Consider the following 17,053-nt stretch of genomic DNA (forward strand, 5'->3'; position numbering starts at 1 on the left):
TATATATAAAAAATAAAAATATCTTTAAAGTAGAATACTTTTAGAATTTACAAACCTTGTATTTTTGGGGGAAGAAAAATTTTATGTATAAAAATAAGCTTGAATGTGGCTTTTGTTATGAAAAAAAGAAAAAATACAAAATAGCAACATTTAAAATGCATGCTGTCTTTGCTAAGATTTTCATGAAATATCAGATGAATCCTTTCATATATGAGAAAGTAAAGGAAACCAACTGGTAATACAATGCTGAAACCTTTTGAGGCTTTATAGACATTATTTAAAGGCAAATACATGAAAAACACAAAAGGTAAAATACATACCAAAGTATCATTCCAAAACAACAGTCACCACTATATAAGCTATTTTTACATTTCTAATTCTAAAAAATATACATAGTCACACAACCACCACAAAATCTTATAGATCGTTTACAAACTGTATCCTACCTTGCCAGAGGTTAAAATAAATTTATCAAACACATAATATAATTCCTGGGTGGGGAGGTTATCATCATCATTAAGGTCAGAAGCATCTTCTGTAGCTTTGCAGTTGCAAGAGGTAGCAGATGTGTCGGTGCACACACTCTGATGTGAACTCTCCGTTTCTAAATTTGACCTGCAGTCTGTTCCAGTAGATTTATCTGGGTCAGGCGACTTAGGCAAATCAATGCAATTACACTGGCTGAGCTCTTTTTTTAAACAAGTTTCTGAAGGCGCTAAATCATCTTGTTTCTTAACTAATTTTGGCTCCAATTCACTGCTATTGCTGGTAGAAAGAGATGAAGAGTCCTGTCCGTGGTCAGCAAAATCTAGTTCATTTACCAACAAATTGTTGTCAATAATACATCTCTGTGATGTACATTCCAATTCATCATATTTAACAGGTTGCTCTCTTTCTGCATTTATTTTTTCTGTGGTTTCCCCAAGTAGAATACAACCGTTATTTGCCATATTGTTAGACTTGACTGGTTTCTTATTGCTTATTTTCCCCTTCTCTCTTTTCTTGAAGTCCACTGTAGATTTATTTCCACCCTTTGTCTGAGGACAGGCAAAATATCGATAAGCTGCCCTAAATCTCTCCACAACATATTCGTAAACCAGCTGGCTATTTAAGCTCCGTGCAACATTCCTCTTGACTGAAAATGGATCTAGCAAAAGAGAAAATGGTAAATAGCTAAGTCTCTACTTCCAAACTACATTTCCAAGCTCATACAAGTAGATCTTAACTGATACACTGTCAGGAGAATACATTTTCCCAAGGGGTTTTTTCTAAGCTAGAGTCCCAATGAAAGTTCCTGAAAATGGGAGGAAATACAATTTCAACATTTTTTTTCTTCCTTTCTCTCATAAAATAAAAACCTAAAAGGAAAAATAAACAAGACTAATAATAAGGTAACTAATAACGGGATGGCTGAGAAGGCCAACTCAGTAATTAGTTTCAATGATGAAACTGTGGAAAAAGGAGTTATGCTGAAATACCTCCCTCTACCCTGTCACTGAATAAAAATTTTCAAGCTTCAGGACCCATTAGTGATTTTTATCTTGATATAGTATTGTATTTTTTTCTTTTCTTTTAAGATGGAGTCTTGCTCTATCCCCCAAGCTGGAGTACAGTGCTATTATCTCAGCTCACTGCAACCTCTGCCTCCCAGGTTAAAGCAATTCTCCTGACTCAGCCTCCCGAGTAGCTAGGACTACAGGCGCATGCCACCACGCCCAGCTAATTCTTGTACTTTTAGTAGAGATGGAGTTTCACCATGTTGGCCAGGCTGGTCTTGAACTCCTGATCTCAGGTGATCTGCCTGCTTCAGCCTCCCAAAGTGCTGGGATTACAGGCGTGAGCCACTGAGCCCGGCTCACAGTGTTCTTTAATATAATATAGTTATATGCTCTTTGCAGTTTAAACAAGTAAAACAAACCTAACACTCTCAAGGCTTCAACTTGAAAAAAAAAATGATTTTAAGATTTAACTTTAGTGAGATCAAAAGTAAAAGAAAGTAGTAGGAAGAAAGAGCAAAAAAGCAACAGACCTAAAAAAGTAAAATTTAAACCAATATGTAAACTTTGGTCCAGTCAAAAATAATTACCCTGCAAAGTCTTGAAACAACTGCATCCTTATTATTAATAACATGACAGATTTCTGAAAATATCTGTAAGTCTTAAATATAGAAAAGCCCCAGGAAAAAAGAAGAGTACACCAAAAAGACAATACATATGCTCTCCACTACTGAAGATCTTTTGGTATTAAGAGGCCAGGCTTCAAACTGTTAAAGTTGAGGCATCTGTTACGTTCTGCTGCTATCTAAATCCATAGGCTTTAAAAAGATTTTTCTAGTTTCTTCCTCACTTTCCAAAGAAAATGAAAAAGGGGGGAAAATAAAGAAAAAAAGAGATAAATTATGGCTAGAAGGCTTCAGAGCTCATTTATTTACTATATATAAGAGTACAATATGTGTATAAATGTTTGCATGTATATTTCAGAATATTTCTGAGTTGAACTCACAGTAGAGAAGGCCAGCAGGAATCAGGGAATGGAATAATGTGTAGGCTGAACAGACTAAAATGGACATAAATTCAATTTCTTATCTACAAAAGGTAAGTGAAATGCTGTGAAATTTAATTTTTGATTAAGAATTGAGGAGCCACTCTATTGTTTTCTGTATCTCCAAAGATCTTAATGGTCTTGGGATCTGATATGAAACTTTGTCAACATCAATTTTTATTTTTCTCCTTTAGCGAAGCCACATTTATTAGATGAGGTACTCTAGAAGGCAATGAAAACTTTCTCATAATCTTATGACACAAATTCATTCAAAAACATCTTATAGTATTCCTAACTTATATTTTTCTGTATTTCTGCAAGTTTGCACAATTAAAAAATAAAGTTTTCAAAATTTAAAAAATTGCTAATTACTGACCTTAACCATATATAGCAGAAACCTTTAAATAAATAGTAATTCTATAAAACTGTAACAGACTTGACAAAGAATCTAAATAAATAATGGAGGCCACGCACAGTGGCTCATGCCTATAATCCTAGCACTTTGGGAAGTCAATGCAGGAGGATCACTTGGGGCCGAGAGTTCCAGACTAGCCTGGGCAACACAGGGAGACCCCCATCTCCACAAAAAATAAAAAAATTAGCAGGGCATGGTAGCCAGCACAAGCCTCTAGTCCTAGCTACTCAGAAGGCTGAGGATCCCTTAAGCCCAGGAGTTTGAGGTTGCAATAAGCCATGATCCTATCACTGCACTCCTGCCTGGGCGACAGGGCAAGACCCTGTCTCTAAAAAAATTAAAAATAAAGAATGACAATCTAGTGACATATACATAATGCTACAAAGCCAAAGGTTTATTTATTAACACTGAATTAGATAATGAGTAGCACATAAAAAATATTCTCCAAGTGAAATACAACATATCATCTCACCTTCAATGGCTATTCGCCTTTTAGGCCAGTTTTTATTTTCTCTTGTTAAAATATCTCGTATCCGTACACATATGACATATTCCTCCAAAGCAAAATCCAGTGTGTAAAATTTCAGCAGCTCTAACCATAACTGTCCCAAGGATACCCGATTTGGTGTTTCCAATGTTAAAGGAGACTGGAAAAGAAAAAATACTTTTCATTTAAGCTTAACAAAACTATAAAATCAACAAATTTTCAGTTAGAGAAGACCTTGGAGATCACGTTTTCAAAAACTGAGGCATGAAGGAATAATTTGCCAAAAAGCAGTCAGTTTGAAGCAAAGCTGGGAACAAAGTCCCAGTTTACTGACTCCTAGAAATTCTGAATTCTTTCCACTGAACCAGTGATTCTCAACCTTGGCTGCACATTAGAATCATATGGGGAGCAGTAAAATACACTAATACCTGAATTCTGCACCACCTCCACCTTCTACACCCCTCCCAAGATTCTGATTTAACTGACTAGGCTATCAGCCTAGGCAATGGCATTTTTAAAGCTCCCTAAAGTAATTTTCATGTGCAGCCAAAGCTGCAAACCACTGCATAACTACTACAACTCCTTTTTCCAATAATTACTTTTAAAATATGAGTAAACGCCCCGGCTTTCAAAAAAACTAATTCCTTCATTCAGCAAACATTTCTTTAGAACCTCGTATGTCCCTGACATTGGTGGGAACGTCATAAAATAATGAAAGCTCACACTTATACATAAGGTTTACCATGTACCATTCACTCTTCTAAAAGCTGCACATATGTTAACAATTAATTCTAACTATTCCATGAAATGGATACTATAGGGCAAGGATTTGACTCAAGACCGCCTGGCTACCGGGTCCATGCAGTGAATCACTATACTATACTGCCACTTAAATAAGGTCCTACTTCAGAGACTATTAGGAGGGGGAGAGACAATTTAACAATTATATAGTAAAGGCTACATGCTAAGATGGGCCTCTAAATCAGGGGAATCATAACAGAAGAGGTAACACCTGAATTCCAAAGAATTAGTTAGATGAAACCTGGCTAAAAGCAACCACTAGGCAGCATAAACACATGAAATAATCATTCTCACATTCAATTCTACAACTATTCATTGAGTGCCTACTATGTGCAAGGCAGTGTTCTAGGCACTTGGGATATGTCTTTGGGGGACAAAACCCAAAGATTCTTGCCTTCATGGAGCTTACTTTCTATGGAAAGACAACAAACATATTTAATAAGTAAATTACATAGTAACTTAAAAGATAAGTACTACAGAAAAAAGAGAGTTGAGTATGCTAAAAAGGATGGGAGTGTGGAAGCAGGAGAAGGTTACAGTGTTTAATAGAGTAGTCAGGATAAGATTTATTGAGAAGGTATGTTTTAAGAAGACAGAAAAGTGCTAAAGGAATCGGAAACAGGGCAAACAAACAAACAATGAGACCAATTTTAAAAAGAAAACCAAGATAGAGTGACAAGAAGAGTATAAGAGGAAAGCAAAAAGCCAGGAAGGGCTGTTTGGCTTGTTATCTAAATGAAATGAGGAACAACTCGAGTTGTTCCTCATTTGAGTGTGGGGAGAGGGAAGGGCATGATCTGACTTAAGTTTTAGAAGAACTGTTCTGATTGTTAAGAACAGACTATAAGAGGAAAGGGTAGACACATGGAAACCTGTTAGGAGGCTATAGTAGTATCCCAGGCCAGAGATGATGGTGGCTAGGACCAGGATGGTAACAGTAGAGGTAGTGAGAGGTAATCACATTCTGGATATATATTGAAGTAGAGATGACAGGATTTCCTGACAGACTTGATATGGGGTATGAAAGAGGAGTAAAGGATGACTCCAAGGTTAACTGAAAGGAATATCCTTTTTGGTTAATTGAGCAACTGAAAGGATGCAGTGCAAACAATTAAGATGAAAAACCTAAGTGTGAAGCAAGTTTGAGGGGAGGATCAGGAATTCAGCTTAGACACATTAACTTTAAGACATCTATTAGACATCTAAGTAGAGACAGTAAATGGGCAGTTGGTTATACAATTATGGCAGTCAGGAGAGAGGTCTGGCTGGAGATTTGAATTTGAGAGTGATCATCATACAGATAGTACTTAAAATCCACAGGATTAGTTGGGATTACCAAGGGAATGTACATACACAAGAAAAAAGGGATCATGAACTACAGCACTTCAACTTTAAGAGATTACAGAGGAAAAAAGAAACCAGCAAAGGAAACTGAGAAGGAATAACCAGCCACGGGTCTGGTGTCCTGAAAGTCAAGTGAATAAAATTTTCAGAGAGGGAAGTAATTAACTGGCAAATGTTGCTAATAAATCAAAAACAACAGAAACTGAGAAATGACCACTGGATTTAGTAATGTGGAGGTTACTGACATTGATGATACAAGTTTTGGCAAACTGATGGGGTGACATCAAAGCCTGATTAGTGTGAGTTAAGGGGAAACAGAGAAATCAAAAATAGTAAATACAGACATTTCCTAAGAAGTTTTACTGCAAAAGGGAGCAAAGGAATAGCTGGGAGGGGAAGTGCTGTCAGATTTTTCCTACAGTGGGAGAAATAAGAGCATGTTTGATTTTGTAGGGAATGAAAAATTGGTAATTTATGAGGGCATAACTGCTAGAGTGACATTCTGGAAAAGACAAGAAAGGATGAGACTGAATAGACAAGTGAAGAAAATGACTTTAGATAAGAACATGGCAAGTTCCCAGAGAAGTAATAAGCCAGCACTGGCTGAGAGTATTAGTGGTTTGAGGAGAGAGTGTACAGTAGTCCAGGAAAGTGGAAGAGTTGAATACAACAGGCAAGTATATCAGTAAACTACAAAAAATTCAGTATAGCTACAGCAATGATTTCAGAAATGTTCAGATTTCTGTCATAATGCCATCTGTCCACTTAGAAGACTACAAGCTTCTAGAGGACATAGTCCATGTACCTTTGGTTCTCTAGCACTCAAGATAATGGCCGGCACATAGTAGGTCCTTAATAAATGAATGCTGAATGATCAAATAAGCAGATCTACCCACTCTTGGAGCACAGGGGCTTTATTTCTCCACCCAATCTGGCAACAAAATTCCCATATGCTGAAGTCTGGTCAGAGCCCAACTCTTAAAGGAAATTTTCCTTGTCTAGATGAAAAATGACAGATTTATCTTGACATGATTCAAACAACACAAGTTTTCCAAAACAAGGTATAAATTAATTAGAGAATCTTGGTACTGGAAAACTAAACCAGATCAACCCCTCACTTTACAGATGAGGAAAATGAGGCCAAGAGGCTTGCTCAAGGTCAATCTACAATTAAAATAGCTTCAATCGAAGGCATCACAAATTCTACAGATAGAAAAGCCAAAAAAAAAAAAACAAAAAGGCTTACTTTGCCATGTTTTTCCTTCATGGCATTACTTTGGTTGTCTGTTTCTGTCTTCTTGGTATCATCTTTTGGTTGGTCTGCCTTAGCTTTGTTTTCCTCAGCAATTGAGTTTTTCTCAGTTGCACTACTTGAATTACATTCCCACTTCACAAACTTCTCTTCTACTATGCCCTTCAGCTGAAAGTCATCCATTCTTTTTGGGTCAAAGCCTTCAATCTATATAAAAAGGCATTCCAAATTGGTAGTGGAAAAATTATTTAAAAAAAAAAAAGATGGACAAACAGACAAACCAGAATTCCAGCTTAAAATGTTTGAGCAGAGTTCTCTGCAAGAGCAAACTATATATATATATATATGCACATATATATCACAAACTCATGCTTACCCAACTTCCAAGTAAGCAAGGAAGAAGAGGGGGTTTTCTCTGTTGTAGAAAAAACATCACCATTAAAGCAAAACAGTAAGAAGGGATTCCACCATCAGTTTGGGAGTCAATATAGCACAACTGCAAAATGAAGGGGAAAAAAGTACTATCATTTAGCTTTCTTAATTTTCATGATAAAAGTAGCTTATTTTTTCCTACCCTAATCATTGTAAAAAGTTCAAATGACAATGAAAAATGTAAGAAATAACTTGAAATATCATCACTCTAAAATAATAACCATTAAAATGTTGGTGACCATTTTTTCAGTCCTTTTTAAATGCATACAAAGACACATATTTTTGTTAAAAGGAATAATATTATGTGTAGTTATTTTACTGTGGACACATTTTAAAAATATTTTCTCCTTATCTTGCCTCTACTTCTACTTCAATTAACAACCTTCTATGTCTTCTTCTAGGCCTTTTTCTATACTCATATACAAATACACATACATTCCTATTTCCTATATAGGTATAGGGAGAAGTTTAAGTTTTTCAACATTATTTTACCAAAAGAGTATATTATAGACATCTCTCTGTATATTACTCTTCTCCCTTAACAATACATCAAGAAAGTCCCTTTAAGTCAGTTAGCACGATCTAACACATTATTTTATTTTTGAGACAGGGTCTCACTCTGTAGCCCAGGGTGGAGTGCAGTGGCATGATCACGACTCACTGCAGCCTCAACCTCCCAGGCTCAAGTGATCCTTCCACGTAGCTGGGACTACAGGCATGCACCACCATGCTCAGCTAATTTTTTTATTTTGTAGACAAATTTTTTTATTTTGTAGACTATTTGTAAACCAATTTTATTTATGTTGCCCAGGCTGGTCTCGAACCCTTGGGCTCAAATGATCTCCCTGCTCAGCCTCCCAAAGTGCTGGGTATTTATAGGCATGAGCCACCATGCCCAGCAAACACATTCTTTTAAATGCTTAAATTATAGTCTATGATATGGATGGTTACACAATAGTTCCCCCATTCAAGAACATTCACATTTTGCTCCCAGTTTTTGCCACTTAAAATAATGCCATAATGTTCATCCTTATACATAGGGTTTCCTAAGTATTGGTGCTTATTTCTATGAGCTGTATTCCCATGAATGTTTGTTAAATTAAAAGATTAGTGATACATTTTAATCCTAAAATATATTGTTAAGAATTGTTTTTCCAAAATCACTACAAAAATTTGTATTTTCCACCAGGAACCTAGGTGTGTTCAACCCTTCAAACACTAGGTATTATCTAGTGCATACACCCCTTCAAACACTAAGTATTATCACTTAAAAACTAATTTTCAATAATTTTCAATGGGATGAGAGAAGTGTAATATCTGATACTTTAATCTGCATGTCCTTGACCTTAAAGAGATTATAAAATTTGTACATGTTTACTAACCATCTGAGATTTACTCTTTTCTAAATTGCCTATTAAATATTTTGCCAGTTTTTCTATTTTCATGCAATACATCAATTTAAAAGAGTTTTAATTATGGATAATAACCCTTTATGTCTGATATATGCATTTGAAAGATGTTATTTTTTTCCCAATCTATTTTTCTTTTGATACTATTTATGATATATTTTACCATATAACATTTTTTAATTTTTACTATGCTTTAGTTTAAATATGCTTATTTCAGACACTCAGCCCTCCATATCAATGGGTTCTGCACCTACAGATTCAATCGACTGCAGACTGAAAATATTTTTTAGGCTGGGCACACTGGCTCATGCATATCATTCCAGCACTTTGGGAGGCAGAGCAGGTGGATCACATAAGGTCAGGTGTTCCAGACCAGCCTGGCCAACATAGTGAGACCCTGCCTCTACAAAAAATACAAAAATTAGCCAGGCACAGTGGCAGGCACCTGTAATCTCAGCTACTCAGGAGGCTGAGACAGGAGAATCACTTGAACCCGGGAAGTGGAGGTTGCAGTAAGCTGAGATTGCACCACTACACTCCAGCCTGGGCGAGACCCCATCAAAAAATTTATATATACATTTTTTTCATTAAGTAAAATTATTGACTGATTGATTGCCAGGTGTGGTGATGGACACATATCACCTGCAGCTGATGTAGTCCCAGCTAGCTACTCAAGAGGCAGAGGCAGAGGATTGCTTGAGTCCAGGAGTTTGAGTCCAGCCCGGACAATATAGCAAGACCTCTGTCTCTAAAAATATATATAATTGAAAAATTTGTTAAAGGCCAGGTGCAAAGGCATTGTCTTTTGAAAAAACAAAACAAAACAAAACAAAAATATGCTAAGCACGGTGGCACACACCAGTGGTCCTAGCTACTCAGGAAGTTGAGGTGGGAGGATCCTTGAGCCCATGAATTCAAGGTTACAGTGAGCTATGATGGCACCACTGCACTCCGGCCTGGGCAACAGAGTGAGACTCTGTCTCTGAAAAAAATTAAAAATTTAAATTTTAAAAACTAAAAATAGCAATATAATAAAAAATACAAATTAAAAAATACAGTACAACTATTTACGGAGCATTTATACTGTATTAGATATTATAAGTAATCTAGTGATGATTTAAGGTATGTTGGAGTCTATGTGAAGGTTAGATACAAATAACACACAATTTGTATAAAGGACTTGAGCATCCTCAAATTTTGGTATCCTTGGGAGTCTTGGAACCAAGGGCAACTATACACCTTCTAGGTATCCTATCACAGTAAAAAGAGCTCCCCATCCCATTGTTTACATACACATACTCCTACATTTTTTTTCTAAAATTTTAAATTTTAAGTAAAATTTATTTTTGCATTTAGCATGCTGAGTCCAACACTATTTTCTTCTAGTAAGATACACTTGTGAAAGCACTATTTAATAAAATCTATACACTAGATTATCTGAGCATTCTATTCTGTCCCACAGATCTATTTTTCTATTTCTATGCCAACAGCATACTTCTGATTAAAGCAGTTTTACAGCCACTCTAGCCTTCCTTTTTGCTCCTCCTGAGCTCATCCCCATCTTGGAAGCTTTGGATTAACTGTCCCTTGGAGAGTTTTCCATCAGATTTTCATGTAGCTAGCTATTACCTGTCTGAGCTTAAATATTTCTTCACAGTCTTTTCCTGACAATTCAGAGTAATGTCATTCATTCTATCATTTCATTTTTGTAGCATTAAGCTCTAGCAGATATTATCATTTATCTATTTCTTTACTGTCTGACTCTTCCAGAAGTATATGAACACTATGAAAGCAGGACTCTGTATGTCCTGTTAGGTGTTCCCAGCTTCTAGAACAGGGTCTGACACACAGAAGGCATTTAATGAATGTTTGCTGAATGGATGGATTTGTTCAGATTTTGCTTTCATCTTTCAACAATATAATTTCTTCTTATATCTTTCTTATTAAATCTCTTCCTTAGTGTTTTATAATTTATGTTGCTGTCATGAAAGTACGTATTTTTCCCCATTTCCATTCTAACAGGTTATTTTCATGGCAGTGAATGGCCATTGACTTTTGTATATTTGTCTTATACTTAGTCATCTTACTAAATTCTCTTATTAATTAATCCTCATAGTTTTTTACTAGGGTTTTCTAGGTATACAATCATATTATTAGCACAGAGAGATAATTTTATCATTTTTCCAATATTTACATTCAATTATTTCATTTTCTTATTGCATTTCCTAAAAATCCCAAAACAATGTACGACATTAATGGTGAACTTCTCTGCAATATTCTTCATCCTAACATATATGGCTTAAATGATGTTTCTTATTGTTTTGGCTTTGTTTTTTGTGTGTGTTTTTAATAAATGGTTTTCATCATAAACTTCCATTTCTAGTTGACTTAAAAGCTTCTGTTAGGGGGAATATGCCCTTTCAGCATCTAGGACTTTTTTTCTCCTTCATGTGTTAATATAATAAATTATGTGAACAGACTTCCTGATATTAAACCATTCTTATAATCTTGAAGTAAATCATGCATGATCATGGCATATTAACCTTTGATACATGGATGTAATTCATTTGCTTACATTTCATTAGATTGTAGCATCTATATACGATTGGTCTATACTGGATTGGTTGGATTCATTTTTAAATCATTGTTTTCTTCTGCAGACAATGAAGATTTAGGGTAATAACAATATAGAGTAATTATACTGTAGTATAATATCTTGGTACATTTAAGATTGTAACTCAAAATAAAAGACAACTAAAAACACTTGTCAAAAAGAGTTTGAAACATTCCACTAGAATAAACTCTCACTTATCCAAAATATTAAGACAAGGGTAAACTGCCTAATGAATAACTCAACTTAACGAAAAATTCCTTTGCAACGATAAAGAACTGTCAATACATTCTGCTAACATTACCAGACATCTCACAGATGAACAAGATTAAGGCAGTTTAAGAGACAGCTCTTAAAACCCAGATATCTCTTTCAGATGTCAAATAGTGCTAAAATGCAATTCTTATATTAACCACAAAAAGTGGCTCTAAGTCAGGTAACCTGACTAATAATGTACTGATGATAAGGCTAAAGAGTTCTGCCACCTAGAGTTAAGCTTTATTTAGAAAACTATTTCCTATTACCAAAATGCAAAGACTATAACTACTTGAGACAGCCAGAGAATAATCAACTGCAATCTCATATCACAGTTAAAAGAATAAATTATATACTAGAATTGTTCTGAACCCCCAAATCATGGGAAAATGCGTACTTAACTAGATAATGTACAATATGGCTTAAAACTTCAAGAAAAACAAAGCTATTTAAAAAATCTTTAGAAGAAAAATATACTAGGAATTATTTCTAAGTTTCTTAAGAAAATGAATACCATGAAAAATCTTTCTTTGCAACTAACATAAATGACAAAAATGAGACATGTTATTCTGTTGCCAACAGAAAGGAACCACTCTACAACCAGTTTTGTAATATATGTTTCAGTGTCCATCGACTGGCATATTTAGAATCTATATGGATGAAGTACTAAAACATCATAAGCAACCTTTTCCAAGAGTCACTTTAGGAAACAATATTTATAGGCCACATTTTTTTCCAAAATAAAAAGAACGTATTTGAGTATCATTTATAATCTTCTAATACAGACTACTTATTTTGCTGAATAGAACAATGTCTGGGAGAAAACTGACATGACTTTATGACCGCAAAAACAATTAGGGCATAATTTAAAAGTACCAACAAAGAAGTGTATTCCGTCGTCCTTTATATTTCTGTAGAATTTTAGAGCCTGAAGTATATTCTCATGAATTATCTAATAGCATTACCAAAATATTCTCTCCAGGTGAAAAAAATTGAAGCTCAGATAGGTGAAGTACCTTGCTGGAAGACTTAGCAAAGCCTTGGGTGCTGTGGCTCACACCTGTAATCCCAGCACTTTGGGAGGCCAGGGTGGGAGGATCGTTTGAGCCCTGGAGTTGAAGACCAGCCTGGGCAACCAAATGAGATCCCACCTCTACAAAAAAAATTTAAAAAATTAGCCAGGCATGGTGGTACACACCTGTGGTCCCAGCTACTCAGGAAGCCTGTGGCAGGAGGATCGTTTGAGCCTGTGAGGTTGAGGCTACCGTGAGCCGTGATTGCTCACTCTAGCACTAGGTAACAGAGACCCCATCTCAAAAACAAAAAAACTTAGCAAAAAAAAAAAACTAGATCTGGAATTGGTTTACTCCATTTCATAGCACTGATTTCCTATAGTATGCTAGGCATAGAGTGTAAGATAAATGAGAGAAAGTAGTCACCCTCCCTCAACCTATTTTACTGCCTCCACTCACTTCCATGGGTTAAAAATCTTTCTGGCCAGGCACAGAGCCTCACACCCATAATTCCAGCACCTGGGAGGGCAAGGTGGGAGGACCATTTGAGCCCAGAAGTTCGAGGCCAGCATGGGCAACATCATGAGACCCCATCTCTATTTCAAACAAACAAACAAACAAACAAACAAACAAACTCCTTTCTGAAGAAGCTAGGTCATTTATTCAACAAACATTTACTGAGTGCCTCCTATGTGCTGACACAGTAAGATAAGTGGAAGTGGGGATCAGCCGTGAATATATAAAACATTAACCTCCCCTCCCCCCGCCAAAGAGTTTACAGTTTCACAGAACAGACTGAAACAAATTTATGTATGGCAGGTGGTAATTAATGTGAGCATAAACTTGAAAAAAGTAAGAGTGAAGCATTCTAAATACCTAAGGTAAGAACATTCTAGAGGGAAACAGCAAATACAAAGGCCTTGCTTTGTATAAAGAAGCCCCAACCTTAGGCTTTCTGACTGTTCCACACTCAACCAGCTGGTGCTGCCCCAAGCATGGGGGCAATTCTCTAAACAGAGTCCAGACAAAAAAATTCCAGAGACTTCTCTATTTTTGCTATGAAGTTACCACTCTAACACCATCCCCTTAATCAGTTTTCTTTGTATATGACTGAGAATTTACTTATCACCAGTCTAACAAGTGATGAATACTCTATAGATAGGGCAGGAATATACAAACAAAAAGCTAAAAACTCTCTCTCTAGTCATTTGGACTGATATTGATAATTAACCACTCCTCCCTATCCCCACACCAAAGAAATAAACACAGGTCAACCACAGCCTTTAGATATACAAATTAATTCTAATTTAGGAAACTTAAATAATGAATGCTCAGCAGTTACCCAATCAGAAATTGGTACATGTTATCAATGATTTAGAGGAAAGAGAAAAGCATTCTTAGAGACTGGGGAAAAAATACGCCAACAAAAGAATCTTAACATATATAGATCTTAAAACCTTACAAGTTTAACTTACGGTAAGAGTGAAAACTTGAGCCTCATATGCTGATATGAAAGAGAACATTTCTACAGTACATAAAAGGAGAATAAAGCACGACAATTAAAAATTCTAAAATATATCAATAAGTGTATGTGTCTATAAAAATTTATTTTTTATGCCCATAAATTACGACCTGCCACACCACTTTCTGTCAAGCACAGGAAACTACTTTGTCCCACATGCTATGATTGATGTTACATGCTACAAGAAAAGGCCTAATTTTGAAGATTAAACACATTTCCTTCTAAAAATATAAATAAGTGGTTCTCCTTTCTTTCACTTACCTTGGCCCAGTAGCGAAAGGCTAACACCAAGGGAATAAAGACAGGTTCTATTTTGCCAAGAGCAGTAAGTAAATCAGTAGTGAGACATGCCATATCATTTCCTGCACTCACTCTACAAAGTAAACCACTGTGAATGAGAAAGAAACAAATTTCATTGTATTAATACTCTTAAAAGCAGAATACTTCAAATCCTGTGGCTATTCTTTCTAGTTATCATATTGTAATAGAGTACCTTAAAAGCCCTAATAAAAACAAATGTTCTTATAAATTTAGAGCTAACTGAAAACTACATGTCATTCCATTACTAGAGTTCCATACGAATTAAAGAAAGATGTTTTTAACATTCATTTGTACTTCAGAAATAAATTTCAACCAAACTTAGTATTTAAGTTAATGAGAAATTAATTTCTAAAGCAGCATTATGAATTACCAAAACTGATACACACGAGAGACAGGGCACTGATCTCTTCATTGTCAAATAGTGCAAGGTTATTTCCTAGTTCATTCCTCTTGCTTTGTACATGATAATAGCAAAAAATGAATATTTAACTGACTGGCTATACTTCTTGACTCTAATTTTTCCTATCCAAGCTTTCACAACTGTACTAATATGTTATTTTCAGAGTAAAGATTAGACAGGATTTGCAGATTAACCCACAAGTTATGCTTCTGTATAAGTGAAAATAGCAGCTACCTTAAATGGGGTGACAGAAGTGTAATGAAGACATTTTGAAAGCAGGGAGAATAAATCTCAGGTGTAACACACAGGCAATTTAACACAATGTGGCAGAAAAAAACACTAAAAGTCACTTTGCCTCCATTTTCCAATTATAGTTTTCCCCTAAATGATGTGAATCTGGACAAACTGATAAACCACTCCAAGTCTCATTTTTCTAGTTTAGAAAGTAAGAAATCTGAACTAGATCACCATAGATTCATCCAGCTTTGAATAAAAAAAACTTTGATCTTAAAATATAATACAAGTTAATAATCAATAAAAGAATACCATTTGTGTATTGTTTCCATGTCTCTCATACTACTTTCAAATAGGATTTAGTTTTTGCTTTCAAAGGTACTTTGCTCTCTTAGACTTACAGACATCTAACTAGAAAGGCAAGATCAGTCTTCAATTTAGAACTGATCTTGAGTTTATTCAATTTAAACCAACTCATTCAATTTAAGTGAACTAAAAACTTAAATTCTAATAGATTGTGAGATCCTTGAGAAGACAGGGTTTTTTTTCCTATTTTTTTGAGACAGGGTCTCGCTCTGTCACCCAGGCTGGAGTACAGTGGCACAATCACTGCTCACTGCAGCCTCAACCTCCCAGGCTCAGGCCATCCTCCCACCTCAGCCTCCTAAGTAGCTGGGCACACATACCCACCACGCCCCGCTGATTTTTTGATTTTTTGTGGAGACAAGGTCTCACTATGCTGCCCAGGCTAGTCTTGAATTCCTTGGCTCAACTGACTCTAGAGAGGCTCTTATTTATGTCTGTATCCCTAGAGCAAAGCAGTACCTGCATACAAGTAAATGCAATACTCTTGGGTGAGTGAATGACTTGAAAAAAAAAAAAAATTAAAGTTTTGCCTAGAGTATTTTATTTTCAACTGTCTGGTGTTCTACGTATTTCTTGTTCACATGCATTTGGTAAGCTTGCTATTTTTAATGAATAGAAACTAGCTTAGTCATATTCATCCAAGGAGAAATCTAAAGCAAAAACTTTCTCTCTTAGACATCATTCACGACAAATTTGGTTGTTGGGGTTTCTTTTTTTAAATATTTTCTCTTCGTTGTTACCAACCTTTTTCGATCTCTGCACACCACAACAGGAACTTTAGCGTGAAAATCAGATTCCACATCTACATATAATACTAATAAGGAAAAAAAAAAAGTAAGGTAATGTCAACATCTCTAAAATATGTACTCTACGGTAAATATTAAGTAACAGTTTCCTTCTGAAAATCATTCTCATTGCTTCTGTGGGATAATCCACTCTTCTCATTACGAGCACCAACCCAACAGAATCTCTTACCTCTCTTGGTGTCATTCGCTGTATATCACAAACCACAGGTACAGTCCCAAATACTGTCCGAAAATTATAATCACCTTAAGAAAGGTCTTAACATCCCTAAAAGTTTTAATATTTCCAAGTAAGTAGATAATCTAGTCAAAGTTGTCAAACCTTAATAGATACAGCAAAGAGAGGACATCCGTTACTCCTGAGAGCTAGTTCCACAAGAGCCAAGAAAGGAGCACCTATCATGCTTTCATAGTTTAGTTTTTTTAAATTACCAATATAATTGCAACCTAACTCTGCTGGCCACATTTCCCGTTAGCATATAAAGAGTTTGCCTAATCAAAGTTGCTAAGGAAGGACTAACTGGATGAAGCACATTTCTACCCTGCAATCTTTCTCTGTACCTCCAAGGGTAAGCCCCATGCCATAAATGTCTAATCTAAATAAAAACAGATAGATTAGCCAGGCATGGTGGCTCACACCTGTAATCCCAGCACTTTGGGAGGCCAATGTGGGTAGATCACAAGGTCAGGAGTTCAAGACCAGCCTGGCCAAGTCAGTGAAACCTGGTCTCTATTAAAAATACAAAAATTAGCTGGGTGTGGTGGCACGTGCCTGTAATCCCAGCTACTTGGGGTGCTGAGGCAGAGAATTACTTCAACCTGGGAGGCAGAGGTTGCAGTGAGCTGA

General features: G+C 35.9%; 1 protein-coding gene across 3 annotated transcripts in view; it reads right to left on the reverse strand.

Moving 5' to 3' along the window:
- Positions 1 to 17,053, reverse strand: part of ZCCHC11 (zinc finger, CCHC domain containing 11) — a 110,719-nt gene that overhangs the window by 54,491 nt on the left and 39,175 nt on the right. For all 3 annotated transcript variants that reach the window (XM_011926279.1, XM_011926281.1, XM_011926280.1), the window contains exons 7-12: positions 16,148 to 16,217; positions 14,344 to 14,470; positions 7,217 to 7,336; positions 6,835 to 7,047; positions 3,429 to 3,603; positions 447 to 1,147 (exon numbers count right to left, since the gene is read on the reverse strand). In XM_011926279.1, the coding sequence (XP_011781669.1) occupies positions 447 to 1,147; positions 3,429 to 3,603; positions 6,835 to 7,047; positions 7,217 to 7,336; positions 14,344 to 14,470; positions 16,148 to 16,217 (1,406 nt within the window). The remainder of the gene's footprint in view (positions 1 to 446; positions 1,148 to 3,428; positions 3,604 to 6,834; positions 7,048 to 7,216; positions 7,337 to 14,343; positions 14,471 to 16,147; positions 16,218 to 17,053) is intronic.

The sequence above is a fragment of the Colobus angolensis genome, unplaced genomic scaffold (genome assembly GCF_000951035.1).
Source record: "Colobus angolensis palliatus isolate OR3802 unplaced genomic scaffold, Cang.pa_1.0 Scaffold68, whole genome shotgun sequence".
Taxonomy (NCBI): domain Eukaryota; kingdom Metazoa; phylum Chordata; class Mammalia; order Primates; family Cercopithecidae; genus Colobus; species Colobus angolensis.